Source organism: Callospermophilus lateralis, chromosome 9 (assembly GCF_048772815.1).
Source record: "Callospermophilus lateralis isolate mCalLat2 chromosome 9, mCalLat2.hap1, whole genome shotgun sequence".
NCBI classification, from domain to species: Eukaryota; Metazoa; Chordata; class Mammalia; order Rodentia; family Sciuridae; genus Callospermophilus; species Callospermophilus lateralis.
Window position 1 is genome coordinate 29110407 of NC_135313.1, and position 20246 is coordinate 29130652.

Sequence of the window (20246 nt, forward strand, 5' to 3'; positions counted from 1 at the left end):
GCTGTAAGATTTTAAAGAAGTTGCATATAAATGGAAATATACACTCCTTGTCCATGATTTGGAAGACTTATGAATACTCCCCCAGTTTATCTACAGATTCAACAAAATCCCTATCAGAATACAGCTGCCTTGCTGAAGAAATTGAAGAGGTAACCCTAGAATGCATATAAAACAAAAACAATCTTGAAAGAAAAGAACAAAGTTAGATGGCTCAAACTTCTGGATTTCAAAACTTAATACAAAATTATAGTACACAAGACTGCAGGAGTGATGTCTGAAAGATGGCTAACTAGCTGTGCCTAGCACATTTTCCTCCACATACATGTGCTTTCTTGAGCACACACACAAACACACTCAAGACCAAAAAGAAAATGCAATAACCATTTCACTATAGTGTTTGAAGCACAGCTTCATAGCAAAGTGGAGATATTGCAAAAATGTCACAGACCACAAAGACTCATGATAGCCTTACAGAGAAAGTGTGTTAATCAACTTTTCATTACTGCAACAAAACATCCGAGATAATCAACTTACAAAGAGGAAAGGTTTGCTTTGGTTCACAATTTTAGAGTTTTCAGTCCTAGATTGATTGGGTTGCTTCTGGGCCTGTGTAAAGGCAGCAAATTATGGCAGGGAGCATATGATGGAACAAAGCTGTTTGATTCAAGACTCAGCACCCCACCCATCCACCCTCAGCCCAAGGAAGCAAGTGGACAGCCCCATATGAGCAGATTAGCCACTGGAAGGTGTGCAAAGTCACCTTCACAACTCTTGAACACTGACAGGAGCCCTCCTCCAGTGCAGACCAGTCCCCACACAGCCTTCACACACTGACACTCTAACCCACTACCAGGCACACAGCACCAGATTCACCTAGGCCCACCAAAGGAAGCCCACTCCAACCCAGCTCTTAGAAAATGATGGGACCTTTGCTTCCACTGCTACACCACTGTGCCTCATCTGCCAAGGCCCACCAAAATGGCCCAACCCCTATGCAAATCACACCTATGGACACACTCATTAGGAGTCAGAAGTACTACACCCAGAGTTGCCAGCAAACTCACCATGCCTAAGAAAGCTGTAATCCTATGACCCCTGAATCTAGGCCACCAATATATCCTCAGGCAACACCAAAACTGATTATAGGTGAAAAAATTACATGGGCACTATGCTAACACACTAACCTAGAACCAAAACCAATGTATTTTATCTAACTCAATAACTGAGGACACATCAACAGGAGAGTTGTTTACTATGAAAGTCACCCTATAAAAGTAGTATACACAACTGATTTGTTGTATGCACAAATATCCATGTAGTAACACAAGAAGCATAAAAAAACAAGGTTACATGATGCTTCAAAAGCAACTTAATAACTCTTCAGCAACAAATCTCAAAGAAAAGAAAACCAACAAACTGTCTGAAAAAGAATTCAAAATAAAGATTTTAAGGAAACTCAATGAGATACAAGAGAATGCAGACAATTTAATGAACTTAAGAAGACAATTTACAATATGAATGATAAATTCACCAAAAAGAGGTCACAAAACAGAATCAATGTTCAATAGTAATTTTGGAGCTAAAGAACTCAATAAATCAAAGACAAACTACAATTGAAGCTCTTAATTGCAAATTAGATCAAGCAGAATAATTTCTGAGCTTAAGGACAGGTCTTTTGTGGGTTAAGGATGTACACTTCAGTGGTAAAGCACTTGCCTAACTATAGAAAGGCCCTAGGTTCAATTCCTAGTACTGGGGGAAAAAAATTAAAAAGAATGGTCAAAGTCTAGTAAGACTCAGGGGAGATGATTAAGCAAGGAAACCTTTGCATTTATGGGTATTCTTTAAAAAACTAGAAAAGATAAAGGGAATTTTTTTCCTTTCCTTTTCTTTCTTTTTTTTTTTTTTTTTTTTTGGTGGTTTTGGGGATTGAACCCAGGGCCTTATACATATATGCTAGACAAGCACTCTACCAACTGAGATATACCCCAGTCCAAAGGGAATTTTTTTTAACAAATTTTTAGTTGTAGTTGGACACAATATCTTTATTTTACTTATTTATTTTTATATGGTACTGAGGATTGAACCCAGCACCTCACACTTGTTAGGTGAGTACTCTACCACTGAGCCACAACCCCAGTCCAATAAAGGGAATTTAAAAAAAATAAACCTATTCAGTAAAATAACTGCTGAATTTTTCCAAATCGTAAGAAGGATATGCACATTCAGGTTCAGGAAGCTCAAAGGAGCTCCAATAGATTCTATCATAAAAGGTTCTCTCTGCAACAGTTTGGAACCTGGAATATCTCCCAAAGGCCTATGTGTTAAAGGATTGGTCCTCTACTTGGAACTATTAGAAGTTGTAGAAACTGGAATGGGGATATAGCTCAATAGTAGAGCACTTGTATGTTCAATGTCCTAGGTTTGATACCGGGCACAAAAAAAAAAAAGGAGGAAAAATGGAAAGATGGGGCCTATTAGGAAGTTCTAAGTCATTGGAAGGTATTCCTACACTAGAAGCAAAAGCAAAAGCCCTCAAAGGAATTGTAAAACCCCTTTCACAATTCACAAGAGGAGCCCACTCCTCTTCTTTTTGCACACAGGGTAGGAGGTAAACAGCTTTGCTCTACCACATACTCCCTACCATAATATCCTGCCTAACCACAAGCTCAAAAGCAAGGTTAACCAAGTCTGAACTGAAACCTTCAAAACTATGAGCCAAAATAAATTTTTCCTTTCTGTAAGTCGTTTTATCCTCAGTAATAACTAGATAACCAACACACTCTCTTCAGTCATAAACTGTCAAAAGTGAAAGAGAAATAAATTCTAAAAACAGCAAGAGAAAAGCATCAAGTCATACAGAAGAGGATCCCTACTAGACTAACAAGTAGACCTACCAGCAGACACCTTACAGGCCAAGAGAGAAAGGAATAATATATTCAAAATCAATCTAACCTATCTTTCCAATGTGCATATATGAATATACCACAGTGACTCTCACCACAATATACTATGTTTAAAAAAAATAAAAACAAAACCTAAAAGTAAATAGCAGAAAGATCAATAGTAGAGGAAAGAGAACAGGAGGATGGAGGAGGAACAGGAAAGGGGAAATATTTGGGACTGAATTACAGCAAGTTATATTCCATGCCTTTATAATTATGTCAAATGAATCCCAATGTAAAAAAAATGTATTGGTTCTAAAAAGAACCAATAAAAATGGGGAAAAATTAAAAGCAGACATAAAAATACATACATTCAAAGTTGTAGGAAGAAAACTGCCAATCAAGAATAATATACCTAGCATAGTTATCCTTCAGAAATAAAAGTGACATAGACTTTTCAAGACAAAAACTGAGGGAATTCACCACCATCAGATCAGCTCTGTAAGATATGTTTAAGGGATGGCTATACTAGAAGCAAAAGGATAACTACCAGCATGAAAATACAAAGCAATAGCGCAGATATACAATAAAGAGAATCAAACCTATATGTTTGAACATTTCTAATATGTTAGGCTATGAAATAAGTCTCAACAATGTATATAAGGAATCAAAATCAGCATATGTGTCTTCTCGGACCAGACTGGAATAAAACTAATAATAAACAAAAGTAACTTTAGAAAGAGCACTTGCCTAGCATGTGTGAGGCACTGGGTTAAATTCTCAGCACCACATATAAATAAATAAAAAATAAAGGTCCACTGACAACTAAAAAAAATATGTGTGTGTGTGTATACACACACACACACACACACACACATCTATATATACATGTGTGTGTATATATATATATATATATATATATATATATATACATACACATATATATAAAAGAAACTATACAAATACATGAAAACTAAACAATGTGCTCTTAAACAATGGGTCAGTGAAGAATTCAAAAGGGTAATTTAGAGACAGGGGTGGTGGTACATGTCTGTTTTCTTAGCACCTGAGGGGCTGAGGTAGGAGGATCACCTGTGTCCAAGAACTGAGACAAGCCTAGACAACACAGCAAGACTCCTATCTCAAAAAAAGGGGCGGGGCAGGAGTAAAATGTCTTGAAACTAATGAAAATTGAAACAACCCATCAGAACCTATGGACTACTGCAAATAAAGTACTAAGAGGGAAGTTTATAGCAAAAGAAAATTATTTTAAATAAACAAATTTAATCATGCAATTCAAGGAACTGCAAAAGAAAAAACCAAAACCCATTAAAATTGGAGGAAACAAATAACAAAAATCAGAGCAGAAATAAAATGAAATAGAGAACAAAAATATGTGTAAATGAAAATCACATAAAGAGTTGTTTTTTTAGAAATGACAGAATTGACAAATCATTAACTAGACTAACAGAGAAAAAGGGTGCTGGGAGTGTAGATCAGTGGAAGAACACGTGCTTAGCATACACAAGGCCCTGTATTCAATCTCCAGAAAAGGGAAAAGAGAAGACCCAAATAAAATCAGGGATGAAAAAAGAGACATTACAACTGATAGTAGAGGGATACAAAGGTCATTAGGAACTATTATGAACAATGACATTCCAAAAAGTTGGAAAACCTAAAAGAAATGTGTTTCTAGAAAAAAACAACCTACTGAAATTGGACTATGAAGACAGAAAACCTCAACAAACCAATAACAAGATTGAAACAGTAATAAAAAGTGTACGAAGAAAGAAAAGTTCAGGACCAGATGGATTCACCCATGAATTTTACCAAATCTTTAAAGAACTAATGCTACCTCTCAAACTATTCCAAAGTATTGAAAGGAAGGGAACTCTTCCAAACTCATTTTATAAGGCATTATGCTGACACCAGAACCAGATAAGAACACACACACACACACAAAAAAAAAAAAAAAATTAAAGAAAATGTCTAACCCATATCCCTGATGAGCACAGATGTTAAAATTCTAAAAAAAAAACAAAACAATATGAATAAATTAATCCAACAACACACAAAAATGATTATACACCAAGATCGAGTGGGATTTATCCAAGGATGTAAGGATGCTGAATATATACAAAGTGCTGAACATAATACATCAATCACATCAATAGAATGATGAATGACAACTGTTATGATTATTTTAATACATGCAGAAAAGGCATTTGATAAAATTCAATGTCTCTTCATGATAAAAATTCTCAAAAAATTAGGTACTGAAGTATGGCAAGGGCTATACATGAGAAACTCATAGCCTATAACCTACTAAATAAAGAAAAGCTGAAATCCATTTCCTCTACGATCAAGGATGTCTATTTTCACCACTCTTATTTGATAGACAGTATTGGAAGTCTTAGCAAGGAAATAAGATTAAAAAAAAATAAAGGGCATTCAAAGAGGAAAAGAGGAGATCAAATTATCAGTTTGCAGACTATGTAATTTTATATAGGTAAAACCTAAAGACTCTCCCAAAGTATTGTTGAAACTGATAAGTAAATTTAATAAGGTGGTAGGATACAAAATCAACATTAAAAAGTAGTTTTTTATACATAAATTACAAAATTGCCAAGAAATGAATACCACTAAAAATAGCTATAAAAAATAATAACACCTTGGAATAAATTTAACCAAAGAAGCTAATAACTGTACAATGAAAATTATGAAACACAAAAGACCAAAATTGAAGAGGATGCAAAAATGGAAAGACATTCCCTGTTCATGGATTAGAAGAACTAATGTTAAAATGTCCATACTATCCAATCCTACAGATTCAATACAATTCTATCAGAATATAAATGATATTGTTTTCTCTTTTTTTTTTGGTCCTGGGAATTGAACTCAGGGGCATAAACCATTAAACCATATCTCCAGCCCTTTTTTTTAAATAAATATTTTTTAGTTGTAGTTGGACACAATACCTTTATTTTAGTTATTTTTATGTGGTGCTGAGAATCGAACCCAGAGCCTCACACGTGCCAGGCAAGCACTGTACCGCTGAGCCAAAACCCCAGCCCTTCTCCAGCTCTTTTTTGTATTTTATTTAGAGACAGGGTCTCACTGAGTTGCTTAGAGCCTCGCTAAGTTGGTGAGGCTGGCTTTGAACTCAGTATCCCTCCTGCTTTAACCTCCTGAGCTGCTGAGATTACAGGCATATACCACTGTACCCAGGTCAATGATATTCTTCACAGAAATAGAAAAAAAAATCATAAAATTCATATGAAAACCACAAAAGACCCTGAATAGCCAAAGAAATCCTGAGCAAAAAGAACAAAGGTAGGGCATTATAATACCTAACTTCAAATCATACCACAAATTTATGGTAAACAAATGGTATGGTACTAGAACAAAAACAGACATATATCTCAAAGGCACAAAACAGAAATTACAAGAATAAATCTATGTATTTATAACCAACTGATTTTCAACAAAGGTAGCAAGAACATATGCAGGAAAATGGAAAGCCTCTTCAGTAAATAGTGCTAGGAAAACTAAATATTCATATTTAGGAAAATAAAACTGGACTTCTCTTTTACCATATTCAAAAATCAACTCCATACAAACCAAAGACTTCAGTGTAAGACTCCAAAAATATAAAACTACTAGAAGAAAACATAAGGGAAAAGCTTCAAAACATTGGGTCTGGGCAAAAGTTTTTGAATGATCCCCAAAGCACACCAACAAAAGCAAAAACTGTCAAATTTTATTAACATTAAACTAAAACACTTCTGCACAACAGAGGAAATAATCAATAGAGTGAAGAAACAACCTACAAACTGGAAGAAAATATCTGCAAACTATTTGCCTAATAAGGAATTAATTTCCAGAAAACATAAAGGACTCAAACAACTCAATAGCAAAAATTTGGTTTAATAATAAGCAAATTACCTAAACGGGACATTTTCAAAAGAAGATACACAAATGGTGGTCAAGTGCGTGAAAAAAATGCTCAACATTACAACATTACTTTCTTACTCCAGTAAGAAAGACTATTATCAAAAAGACAAAAAATAACAAATGCTGGGAAGGATGTAGAGAAAGGGGAATTCTCATATACTGTTGGTTGGAATGAAAATCCATTGTGGAAAACTGTAGAGTTTCCTCAGAAAACTAGAAACAGAACTGTCATATGACCAAGTAATCCTACTACTGGATATATATCCAAAGAAAATAAAATCAGTATGTTAAAGAGACAACTGCATTCCCATGTTTCCTGCAGCACTACGCACAACAGCCAAGAAATGGAATCAACCAAATCGTCCATTGATGAACCGATAGAAGAAAAGGTGGTATGTATAAATACAATGGAATATTATTAAGCCATAATAAAAAATGAAACATTGTCATTTGCAGTAACAAATGAACTGAAGGACCTTATGTTAAATGAAGTAAGACAAAGACAAATACTGCATGCTTTCAAGTGTGGGAGTTCAAAAGCTGATCTTGTAATAGAGACTAGAATAATAGTTATCATTATTATAGTAATAACTATGGTTAACCACTATTAGATGTACATTTTAAAATAGTAGAGAGGGAACTGGAGCTGTAGCTCAGTGGTAGAGCACCTGCCTTGCAGGCGTGAGGCACTGGATTTGATCCTCAGCACCACATAAAAATAAATAAAATAAAGGTATTGTGTCCAACTACAACTAAAATTTAAAAAAAAAAAAAAAGATGTTGTGTCCATCTACAACTAAAAAAATCTAAAAAATAACAGAGAGGATTCTGAACAAAGAAATGATAAATGTCTTATTTTTATGAATACATCAATTATCATAATCTCACCATTACACGTTGTATACGTGAACTGAAATGTCATGCTGTACCTCATAAATATGTACAATTACTATGCATCAATTAAAACTTAAAAATATATTTTTTTAAAAGACTGTGGTACTGGCATTAGAGTAAATATACAGACCAGTAGAATAAACTTGAAAGTATAGAAATAAACTCTTATACCTAAGGTCTACTAATTTTCAACAGATATATAAAGACAATTCAATGAGAAAAGGATATTTCCAACAAATTATGCTGGGATTACTGGATATCACATGCAAAAGAATGAAACTGGAGCCCCTATCTCATGTCACATACAAAAATTAACTCAAAATGGACCAAACATCTAACTGTAAGAGTAATTATAAACTCTTGGAGGGAAATATAAGCATAAATCCTCATGATCTTGGAATAGGCAATCTCTCTGACATCAAGAACACAAGGAACAGGGTTGGGGATACAGTTCAATGGCAGAGCACTTCCTTGCATGCACAAAGGCCCTGGGTTCAATCCCCAGGAGCAACAACAAAAAAAAAAAAAAAAAAAAAGGTTAAATTCAATGATAGCAAAATTAAAAACCTTTGTGCACTGAAGCATACTATCAGGCAAGTATTTGTAAATCATATATCGCATAAGGGTCTAGTGCCCAGAATACATAAAGACTTACCACATAACAATTAAATGACAACCCAATTAAAAAATAGACACAGGATTTGAACAGGCATTCATCCAAAAAAGATACATAACTGGCACATGAAAAGATGCTCAGTGACATTAGGGAAATGTCAATCAAAGCCACAATGAGATATCACTTTGTATCCACTAAAAATGGTCATAATTTTTAAAAGATAATAAGTGCTGGTAAGGATGAGGAATAACTGAAACCCTCATACACTGCTAACAATAACTTACATAAAACAGTACATCTACTTTGGAAAATAGTGAGGCAGTTCCTCAAAAAAACTTAACACACCATATGACTCAACAATAACACTCCTATAAAAGTACAAACACACAGACACACACACACACACACACACATAAAGGGAACTGAAAACATATGTCCACACAAAATCTTATACACAAAAATACATAGCAGATATATTCATGGTAGCCAAAAAAATTAAAAAACTTAAACATTCATCAATTATTGAATGAATAAACAAAATGTAGTATTATCTTTATAAGAGAATAATATTCAGTCATGAAAAAGAGAGATAGTACTACATGCTATGACACAGATCAAACTTGAAAATTTTACACTAAGTGAAAACATCAGACACAAAAGGTCACATGGTATATGATTCCATTTATACAAAATATCCAGAATAGTCAAATCTATTGAAACAGAAAACAAATTAGTTGTCACCAAGGGTTAGGGGTAGAAGGGAATACAGAGTAATTGATTAATGAGTACAGGGTTTCCGTTTAGGGTGATGAAAATGTTCTAGAATTAAGACACTATGGCATTAGTATATGCACTTGATGCATGTACTAAAGATCTCTGAATTACACATTTTAAAGGGGTTAAGTTTATGGTGTGAGAATTATATTGCAATAAAACAATAAATTTAAAAGAAATGCCATACCAACTCTTCTCCCTAATAGTAGTCAGAATGATTCTTTTAGTATAAGTTAGATGATTTACCTCTTCTGTCCTGAAATTCAAAGTCCTTACCTTAACCTGCAAGGTCTTTACAGAATCTACTTCTTTGATTTATTTTCAACATGTATTTAACCATCTCTACTGCAGTCACAATAGCCTCTTAGCTTTTGGTTAGCGTGACAAACACCTCTTCCCTGTCTTTGTTCTTTATATCAGTAAACCTCATTAAAATCTCAATTCAAATGTCACTTTCTTAAAAAGGCCTTACCTGGCTGCTCCACCTAAAATAGTACTCCTGCCCCTATTTTCCTAAAAAAAATTATCACATTCTGGCATATTAAATTTACATGACTAAATTTACATGCTAAATTCACATGACTATTTTCTGTTTTACTGTGCTAGAATTTAAGCTCCATGAAAAAAAGAAACTTGGTTTTGTTCTTGGTCATATCCCTAGAATCTTAATCAGTGTCAGCCAACTAACTAGTAGATTCTCAACATAATCTGCTCAATGAATGAATAAGTGTATTTAGTAAAATGTAAAATAACAGAAAGTCACATTTAAGTTCCTTATAGGTATTATCATATTGGTAGGAACCTCTCACCTGTTCCAGGTTAGGATACTGCACACGGCAATAGCTGCAATATCCTTGTTTCCTCTGCATGTTGAATAACCAAAATGGCTATTGTTCTTGAATACTCAAAGCTGGAGGAAAAAAAGGAAGAAGAAAGGTGGCAAAAAAAATCACCGTAAGGGGCTGGGGCTGTAGCTCCTTGGCATACTGCTTGCGTAGCATGCATGAGGCACTAAATTCAATCCCTAGCACCACATAAAAATTAAAAAAAAAATAAAATAAAATAAAGGCATGTTGTTGTCCATCAATAACTATAAAATTTTTAAAATGACTATAATTCCTTACTACTATGAAGAAACTGACTGAGAAATTCACTCATATTTCTGTTAGTAGTTAAGAAAATATGCAAAGCAGCCACGATCTACTGAGTCACTTTGTGATCCTGCAGTGGATCTGAAAATATAGCATCTTCTTAAAGTTTGTTGTCAATATTTGAAGATTTAAATGACTGAATTTCTTATCAATTTTTGGCTAATTTACAAGAATTATTAGAAACTGATTCATTGGAGAATACAGTACGTAATGTGTAGGCAAATTACTTCTAAGGTATTACTATAGTGAGTGTACTTCTATAATCTTAAGGAGCTCATTAATTTTCCTACCATGTTTCTATACAAAATTTCAGATTATTTGAACTCTTTATATATAGTAATGCTAATTCTCTGACATGAGAGAAAAGATACCACATGACAGTTTCTGCTCAGTTTATAACAGAGACAGAGAATAATTTACCAACAAAGTTGCCAACAATCAGAGTAATATCTAAAGCAGCCTCTGAAACATGAGACATTTCTCTTCTGACAAATAAATCAAAATAAATATTCAGAATCTTTTCCTACTGCTACTTTTGAGATTTCTTAACAAACTTCCACCCTCCTATAACAATAATCCCCTAACTTAAGATACAGTAGTAGTTCCCAAACAAGGTTGAATGCCAAAATCAGTTAGTAGAGATGAGTTAAAAGTTTAGGATTCATATTATTTGTTTATTTATTTATTTGGTGCCAGGGATTGAATCCAGGGGCACTTAACCACTGAGCTACATACCCAGCCCTTTTTATTTTTTTATTTAGAGACAGGGCTTGCAAAGTGGCAGGTGCTGACCTTGAACTTGTATCCTCTGGTCTCAGCCTTCTAAGCCACTGGGATTTGTAGGTGTGTGCCACCATGCCAGCTCAGAATTTTTTAAATTCCCAGGTAATTCTGATGCACAGCCAACTTATTAGCTGACACCATGTCATTATTACTTTAAGTAAACAAATTAATTCAATGTGATATTCCTGTTCTGTTAAACTGAAAACAGAATTACAAATAATTTTGTCAAGTTTTTAATTCTAATTATTTTAGACATTCGTTTTTAAATTTATTCTAACTTGTTATATATGACAGCAGAATATATTTCAATTCATATTACACATATAATAGCACAGTTTTTCATATCTCTGGTTATACACAACGTAGAGTCACACCATTTGTAGACATTCTTGTCTGTTGGAAAATGTATAAAAATTATTCTATAATGTGAATGTTTATAAATGAGATTATTCTACAAAAGATTTAAATATCAAAATCAATAACTAAAGCCAGGTGTGATGATACACACCTGTAATCCCAGCAGCTTGGAAGGTTGAAGCAGGAGAATCACAAAGTCAGCCTACGCAAATTAGTGAGGCTGTAAGCAAATTGGTTAGACCCTGTCCCAAAATTAAAAAATAAAAATAAAAGGGCTGGGAACTCAGTGGTTAAACACCTCTGTGTTCAATCCCTGATACCAAAAAATAAAATGACTGAAAAATGAAATTGCAGCCTTAAAACTAAAAAGATGAGAATATAAAAGCTTTAAGTCAAAATTCTTTCATAACATTTACTTACCTATTACTTTTATTGGAAACCTTTGATTTTCTGAATTCCCACACGTAGGGGAAAATAAATCAATTAAACCAGCATCTGAAATAATATATAAGAAATCACTTATTATTTGGTCTCTTTTCTCATTAATCTACTTCATTTATTAATCTGAAGCAATAAAATGAAACAGTTTGTAAATTAAAAATACAGCAATTTTTAAGCCAAGAGAACTCCTGAGCTTAAACCTAAATTCTGAATATGATAAAATCACAAATGTTTTAGTGATTTATGAAAATATATCAATAAATATATCAGCAGGGCACAATGACGCATAATTGTAATCACAGCATCTCTGGAGGCTGAGGCGGTTCAAGATCGAGAGTTCAAGATCAACTTCAGCAACTTAGGGATGTTCTTTGCAATTCAGCAAGACCCTGTCTCTAAATAAAATATAAAGAAGGACTGGGAGGGGCTGGGGTTGTAGCTCAGCGGTAGAGCACATGCAGAACCCTGGGATCGATCCTCTGTACCACATAAAAAAACAAAATAAAAGTACTGTGTCCAACTAAAACTAAAAAATATTTTTCTTTAAAAAAAAAAAAGGGCTGGGAATGCAATTCTATGATTAAGCACCCCTGGGTTCAATCCCCACTACCAAACACACACACACACACACACACACACACACACACACGTCAACATTTGCTGAATGAAAGACAAAACGAAAATGAATCAAACATCACACACAAAAAATATTATTTAATCTTTAATCCTATGACCTTTAACTACTATGGCATTTTCACCTACTGTTTCCATCCTCTCTAGTGCCACAATTAAAAGTCACAATGAATCAGAAACACGCTTGCATTTATAAATATTCAATTATAGGACCCCATCTAAAACTTACCAAATCAAATCTGCTTGGCACGGGGGGAATCCAAAGCACATGGATATTATGATTATTTAAAATGATCCAAAAAGAAAGGCTAAGGGGGATCTCATGAAAATCAAAGTGAGATCAGTAGAACAGAGGAACAGGACTGAGGTAGAAGGAAGGAGGGTCGAGGGAGTGCTGAGGAGGAATATTAGGCAGATTATATTGTTATATTGTATGAATGTATAAATGTGTAACAGCAAATCCCATCATTATGTACAACTATAACACACCAATTTAAAAAAAAGTGGAAGAAATTTTAAATTAAAAAAAAATGTTCCAAGGTGATCTGATATATAAGCTGACCTAATAATCTATATCATCAGTTTATGAACTAATAAAATTCTTACTCATTAAAAGATCAATTCTTCATGGTCTGAGATTATATTACTTTGCATAACTGGATCTTTTTATACAAATTCTGAATTTTATTAGAATTGATATTTCTTATAAAGTAACAAATTATTTACCGTGAGAAGAAAAGGGCAGGCATTTCATCCGATACATGAATCCTGGTAAACATCTGTAAATTAAAATAAAACAATTTTTTTAAAAAAGGTAAGTCTCAGCTAGTCATGTAGCTCAGTGTTAAGAGTGCTTGCCTAGTATGCACAAGGACCTGGGTTTGATCCCCAGCACTGTAAAAAAAAAAAGAAAAAGAAAAGAAACAGTAGTCCCACAAGTGTCTACCATTCACCAACAAGTATCCCCAAATCATTTTAAGTTTAAACAGTGATGCAATTATGCTTCCAATAATAGAAAAAAATATTAACTTTTGAACACAGAACATACTACATACTATGACTCACTGAATGTCACAACATGACCTCCTAAGATGTTCTGGAGCAGAATGACTGATGACCCATCTAACCCACCATCAAACACTTCAGACCTCTGGATCCCAGGTGAAGAGTAGCTGTAAAAGAATATAAGGCACAGCTGTGCCTTTTGTAAGGTTAAGGGCAAAATGCTACCAAACATAAAATAAGCTTCATGAAACATTTTTTAAAGAAATATATACCTGAAATTAAGTTTGGGTCTTGTAAAAATGACCAACTCTCAATTTAGCAGAATAATCAGTTTTTTATTCCTATACATTGTTGTAGGTAAAGGATTGATCCTTACCTAGGATCACTGATTTTAAAAAATTCCAACACCGGGGCTCAAAACAGTGACACCACTGTTTAATCAAAATACAGCTATTAAATACATACCCTGCACAGAGTTTGGTGCTTAGAAACTTTAAGGGACAGATACAAAAGATGAGAAAAGTTTTCCTGCCATCAAGAAATTTAAAATGAAACTGGAAAATTAATGCAAGAGTGTGAAGAAGTGTTTAAGAAAAGTCTAAATAAAAATTGTACATTCAGGGCTGGGGTAGAATACTCGCCTAGTACGCATGAAGCCCTGGGTTTGATCCGAAGCACTGCAAAACTAATAAGTGCTAATGGATTCATTTGCAAAGTACAGTTTTAGCTGGAGTAGCCAGGGACGTCAATGTGGACATGGTTTTGTAAACCAGATTCTGGAAAATGGAAAGGCTTTGCTTAGGTCAGGAAAAGATATTCCATGTAAAAGGCATAGATACAAAAGCAAGAAGGCATGGGTACACTTTGAGACAGTAAATTAACAAGTTCAGCTGAACCTACGGTTTCATTTGTGAATTTAAGGGGCAATAAAGCAGGAAAAGTACATTGAGGTTTTTGACATGGTAGGATTCAAAAGCAGACTAAAGAATTTAGACATATCTTTAGGCAGTGAATTTTTTTTTTTTAAGAGTGCTTTGAAAATTCTGGAACAATGATTTCCTCCTATTCAAAGGAGCTTCTCAAAGGGATACTAACTATATATAAGAAATACGTAACTTTTAAACTACTCAGCATCATTTCCTAGGATACCAGAAAATTCATTGATATCCAAAATATTCAAATTCAAAGAGTCATTATCCCTTAAAGCAGTCTCATTTAGTCTTATAAATTAGAAAAACACACATTTAAATTTTTTCCTTAAAAGTGATTTTTATTAATTTTTATTTCAAAAATAAAATACTAGTTATAGTACAATTATAAAAAGCAGCACAAATAGTCATAATTCCACCACCCATTGTTAACATTTATTATAAATTCTTTATTCTTTCTAATCATATTTTTACAAAAATGGAATATATTGAACATTCCATCCTATTACTACCCCTTCAATTAATCATATGAGCACTTTACATGCCATTATATATATATATGTATATATATATTTCCAAACAGAATGTTTAATGATTACATAGTATTTCATTTATAAGTGTAAGATAAAAACCCGTGTTATCTGACCAAAAAAAAAAACAACCCAGCAGTTGGTGAGTCAATAATTTTAAAAATATATCCCCACGTAACCTTAATATTTTAACTTACATTAACACACGTAAGTTTCAGTTAGTTGGGCTTTTTTGCTTCATTGTTGTTTGGGGTTTTGGTTTTTGTTTTTCTGGGACAAATTAATTAGTTCCAAATCATGTGCTTAGAATCTAAAGACATTTCCAATCCAAGAGAATTATGATTAATATTTAGGATTTTTTCACCACCTTTTACAATCATCCCACCTAGTAACAAAATCTTTTTTTCTGATTCCAAAGCATTCTATTTATTTTTAATAATTTTAATGATATTTTTAAAGTGACAACAATCATCTTATTTCATTGGTTTTTACAACATTTAAAACTGAATAAACCCACCTGGAGCAGTCAACAACAAATATCTGAATGGTGTGAGCTGTTTATTTCTTTGTTTTTAAGAAACATTTGTTGTATATCTGAAATCTACACTGGGTGCAGAGATAAATATCAATAAAAATATTGTTGAAATGATTTTTAGTTGTGTGGGTTTCCAAACTGACTGCAGCTTTGTATAAGAGCTAACAAAATCCAAAATCCTCAGAGGAAATTTTTTCAACTGCCTGACAAAAGAGACAACAACTTAACAGAAAGTAAGAAAAGACAATAGAAGGAAATCTTTTTTTTTTTTAAATAAGACAATCTAAATTATCTATCAATGGGTTAACAATTAGTAAGCAATCACCAAATAGTGCCCAAATAATATATAAAAAGATCATCTTAATTCCCAGTCACAAAACACAAATAACTAATTTTCAACTTTCTTTTTTTTTTTTTTTTTTTTTGATTATCCACACTATGCCACCTTTTCTCTGACAACAAGAATTATTCTAGATACTACCATTGGATCTTAATAAAATAATAACACGTAGTGAATACTTAATCTGAGCCAGGCCACCCCGTCAATAGCTTTATATGCAATGTTTCATCTAAATAACAAACAGCTTTAAAAGGTAGGAATCAAGTCACTCTCATTCACAAATTAGGGAACTTAAGTTTAGAAAGAAGCGATCTTTTTCCAAGTCTCACACCAATATCTAGTGAATATGTTCAGTTAATGTTTTGATCTTTTAACTTCTATAAAAACCTTTCTGTATTTTTGGAAACGCTAATTATTTTAATATTAGGGGAAAAGAACCTAATATACTGCAATAAACAATGTAAGTATTCCCCGCTTCCGCAAGAGTGTGAAAATGAATAAAATTAACTTTTAGTTTAATCGCATCATTGCACCCATTTTGAATGCTGACAGTACTTTGGATCAGTGACTTTAAATTTATTTATCATGACACCATAGAAAGCAATACATTTTATATTACAACCCAGCACACACTCAGAGGCACACATGCGCAGTTAAAACAAGGTTTCATAAAACAATACCCTTCAGAACAAGTAACGTAGTCTGGTATTTTCTATGCTATTTTATTTCATCTTTTAAATGAATTTTTAAAATCCTACTCACGAACCACTAAATTAATTTTACAATTCGCCAATGGGTTGAAAACTGCAGTCTGAAAAACACTGCCTCAAGTTATTAACAGGAATAAATAATATCTTTTGGATACCGGTTGCTACCCTGAATTCTGCTTATTTCTAGCCAATAAACTGGCCACTGCAGTGATACGTCATCAAATCTTTAGCGAGTTTCTTTCTAGCCATCGATGCTATAGTTACAGTTATACAGAGAAAAGTCCTCTATGTATTAAGTGAAAAAAAAAATCAGAAAGTAAATACCCCACGGATGTAACGCAAATACAAATTCATGCATTTTCTAAAAAGAATAGACAGAAACACTCGAAATTGTAAAATTCTCTACTGAGGAGGAGTTTGCTACGGGCTTTCTTCATACCCCGTTTCCCCTCCCCCGTAGTATATTGCTGCAGTAAACTAAATAAATAAATAAATAAATAAATAAAACGGATGCTTCCATTTTGGGGCGCAAAACATTTCAGTGCCTTGAGAACCAATATCGCGTTATGCATTTCTCCCATGCGCTACCAACAATCATCGCGTCAGAAAACCGAAGGAGCTGGAAAGGGCCTTCTCAGGAGCCGGTAATGACGATAGTGTAATTCGACCAGATTTACACAACTGTTGCACAGCCGTAGTAAAACGATTATTAACTCACAGAGAGAGAAAAAAAATCGAACATTTCCAAAATAAACTCTAACCGCCAGAGGCTGGTCAAGGCCCAGGTCCGGGACCGCTGGACACCACGCAGGGCACCGGGAAGCGGGTGTGTGCACAGGTGGCGCGGGGTCTCGCCCCACAGGTGCCCAGAGAGACGTGGCGGGGACGCGTCCCTCGGCCGGCCTCCGCTGGCCGCCCCCGCCCCGGCCGCCGCCCCAGGCCTCGCCGCCGGCCCCTCCGACCCAGGGCCCACCTCCTCCCCTCGCGCCGTCCGCCCGCCCGGCCCGGAGGCGCGGGCCCCGCTCGCGCCGCAGAGGCAGGAAGGGACGCGGGGAGAAGGGAAGCCGAAGACCTGCGAGGAGGTGCGGGAGCCCGGCGAGCCGTCCGCCGTCCCTCAGGAGGAACAAGGCGCTCCGGGCGCCCGACGAGCAGGCCCCGCCCGCGGGGCGCCGCCCCGGCCGCGCGCCGCCCCGGCCCGCCCCCGCCGGGCACTCACCTCCGCGGAGGCCGCCCGGATTCCTTCCGGGCCGCGGTGGGGACCGAGGCCGGGCTGGGCGCGCTCTCTCCGGATCCCGGTCCGCGGCGGCGTCTGGACTCCCGAGCCGTCCAGAGCGCCGCGGGGCCAGAAACCCGAGCCCCCGGCCGCTCCTGCCCGAGAGGAGAGGCGAGCCGGAGCGCGTCTCTCAAGACGCGGGCTCCGAGTCACGACTGGGCTCTCGCTGGCATCCACTGGCAACGGCGTTGCAGCCCCTCTGCAGGTTTGACGTCAGGGAAGGTGCGAAAACAGGGCCCCTTCTGACGCAGGAGCTGCGGCACCGCCCCCCGTCCACCCGCCCACCCACTCACTCGCTTGCTCGCTCAGAGGAGCCCCTGCCTCCCCCCTCTTAAAGCGGACACTGCCTTCCTGGTCCGGGCCCCACTCCTGGGCTTTGCAATCAATCCCGCTCCAGCTAGAATGACTAGGCTCACGGCGGAGTTAGGTCGTGAGATAGAAACCAAGATTTTACCATTTAAATTTAAAAAATGGCCAAAGAAAAAATGGCTTGCCAATTCAAAGCAACATGTGAATAGCGAAAAGAAGACGGAGCATAAAGAGTAAATGCATTGCCCTGTTCCCCTATGGATCCCGCAGTGAGGTGCCCCTCACAAAATCTACTGTTTAATGAGCACGTACTCTGTGCTAGGCACTGTATTTATAATTGCTAGATACTCTTCCATTAATGAATCCTATGGTCCCCCTTTGACAAAGAAAACTGAGGCTCCTTTAAGGAGTTTTAGGTTTACACTGCACAAGAAAGGGTTACCAATATTTACATCCATTTGTCATTCAATTACAATCCCCTACCTGCTAAGAATACAATGAGCAAAAACAGTTTAAATGTAACGGGGGATACAAACCTAAACCAATTGCGTAGCGATAGCTATACAATATATAATCGGTGATAAAGAAATATTAATCATTTTCTAAAATTAGGAGCACCGCTGGAAAGCTATGTCTTATGAAAAAATAACTAGAAAAAGCAACTTTGTTCTCTGGCTGTTACTACAATATACACCTCACTTCTGGTGCTGGGTTCTCAATCCAGGGTCTCTCACATGCTGGGTAAGCTCCAGCCCCTGGATTTTTTTTAACACCAAAAAGTACTGATTTTTTTTTTTTTTTTTTGAGGCGAGATTTTTCCACACGACAGCTCTAGAATTAATGGGAGAAAACCCATTATACATTAGCCCAGCCACCAAAACATAATATATTTTACACACGCTAAGTCATGCTCCCCACGCCCAACACATTAACAAGATGCGTCTTATAAACTTGGTCTCTTAATGTTGTTGGCAAGGTGGCAGTATTGCCTACAAGTACAAAAACTTGGACGTTGTTGTTCAGACTGTCTTTATTTCAAAAGAATGAAGCGCGTTGTTTTATAAAACTCACAATCCTAAATGGAAGGAAAGAATTAGCAGATACAGGAGTTGTTCATGCTTAAAACAGAGATTTACCTGGAGAAGGAGAGATTTTCCTAGAGAAAAGGATTTTTCTAGAACCAAAAATATTCCCACAGCCCTTAGAAAAGAGAGATGGGTGCCTACCATGTCCATGGCCCTGAGTTTCTCATCCCTACTGGGAAGAGAGAAATAAGACTCACTAAAAGCTCTTAAACTTCTCAGAGTCCCTAGTTGCCAAGTACGTTACTTCTTAGTGCATTCCGGGAACCCACATGAGAACAGTTGTAAGTATAAGCCCAATTCCCCAAACACACCCCCCAAAAATGAAATTAGTTATTATTTCTGATGCCTGGATAGTCAACTATACGTCCTCTAAGCTTTAGTCAAAAACGCCATCCTTCTTCCATCAAAGAAGGAAAATGTGTCCTGGATGTTACCTGAAATCACCGGCATCTGGTAGGTGCCAGCAATCAAAATTTGTGGATCATGGTCAGCTGTTTGAAAGAAAATGCTCCATTCAATAGTGAAGCATTCTTTTAAGATTTGACATATCACCAACATTTTTGGTGGCAAAGACAGTACTGTATGGAAATCACAGCCATCAACAACTGACTCAGTAACTGACTAACAAAAGTTGAGCTCTGAATGTGAAGATTTTGGAATCCTAAAGATCAGGATTGGATTTGAAAACACCCATTTCTTCCCAAACATAGTTGATCTATACAGTAAAAGGCTCCTCTGTATGCGTTATCTCATATTCTTTAAGGAACAGTAAAAACTGCTTTTTCTTATTTCTGGAGAGAGAGAATTTTTCAATATTTATTTTTTAGTTCTCGGTGAACACAACATCTTTGTTTATATGTGGTGCTGAGGATGAACCCGGGCCGCACGCATGCCAGGCAAGCGCACTACCACTTGAGCCACATCCCCAGCCCTTTCTTATTTCTGGTACTGGAGATTGAACTCAGGATCGCTCTACTATGGAGCTACATCTCCAGTGCTGTCCCCCACTTTTTAAATATTTTATTTTGAGATGACTCACCAG

The 20246-nt window shown here is 36.0% G+C and overlaps 1 protein-coding gene across 1 annotated transcript in view; it reads right to left on the reverse strand.

The window, feature by feature from the left end:
* Positions 1-17616, reverse strand: part of Zdbf2 (zinc finger DBF-type containing 2) — a 42652-nt gene extending 25036 nt beyond the window's left edge. The window contains 4 exon segments of the mRNA XM_076865873.2: positions 9933-10033; positions 11835-11909; positions 13215-13267; positions 17511-17616. Coding sequence (XP_076721988.2) covers positions 9933-9992 — 60 coding nt within the window. The 5' untranslated portion in view covers positions 9993-10033; positions 11835-11909; positions 13215-13267; positions 17511-17616.
* Positions 17617-20246: the final 2630 nt, after the last annotated feature.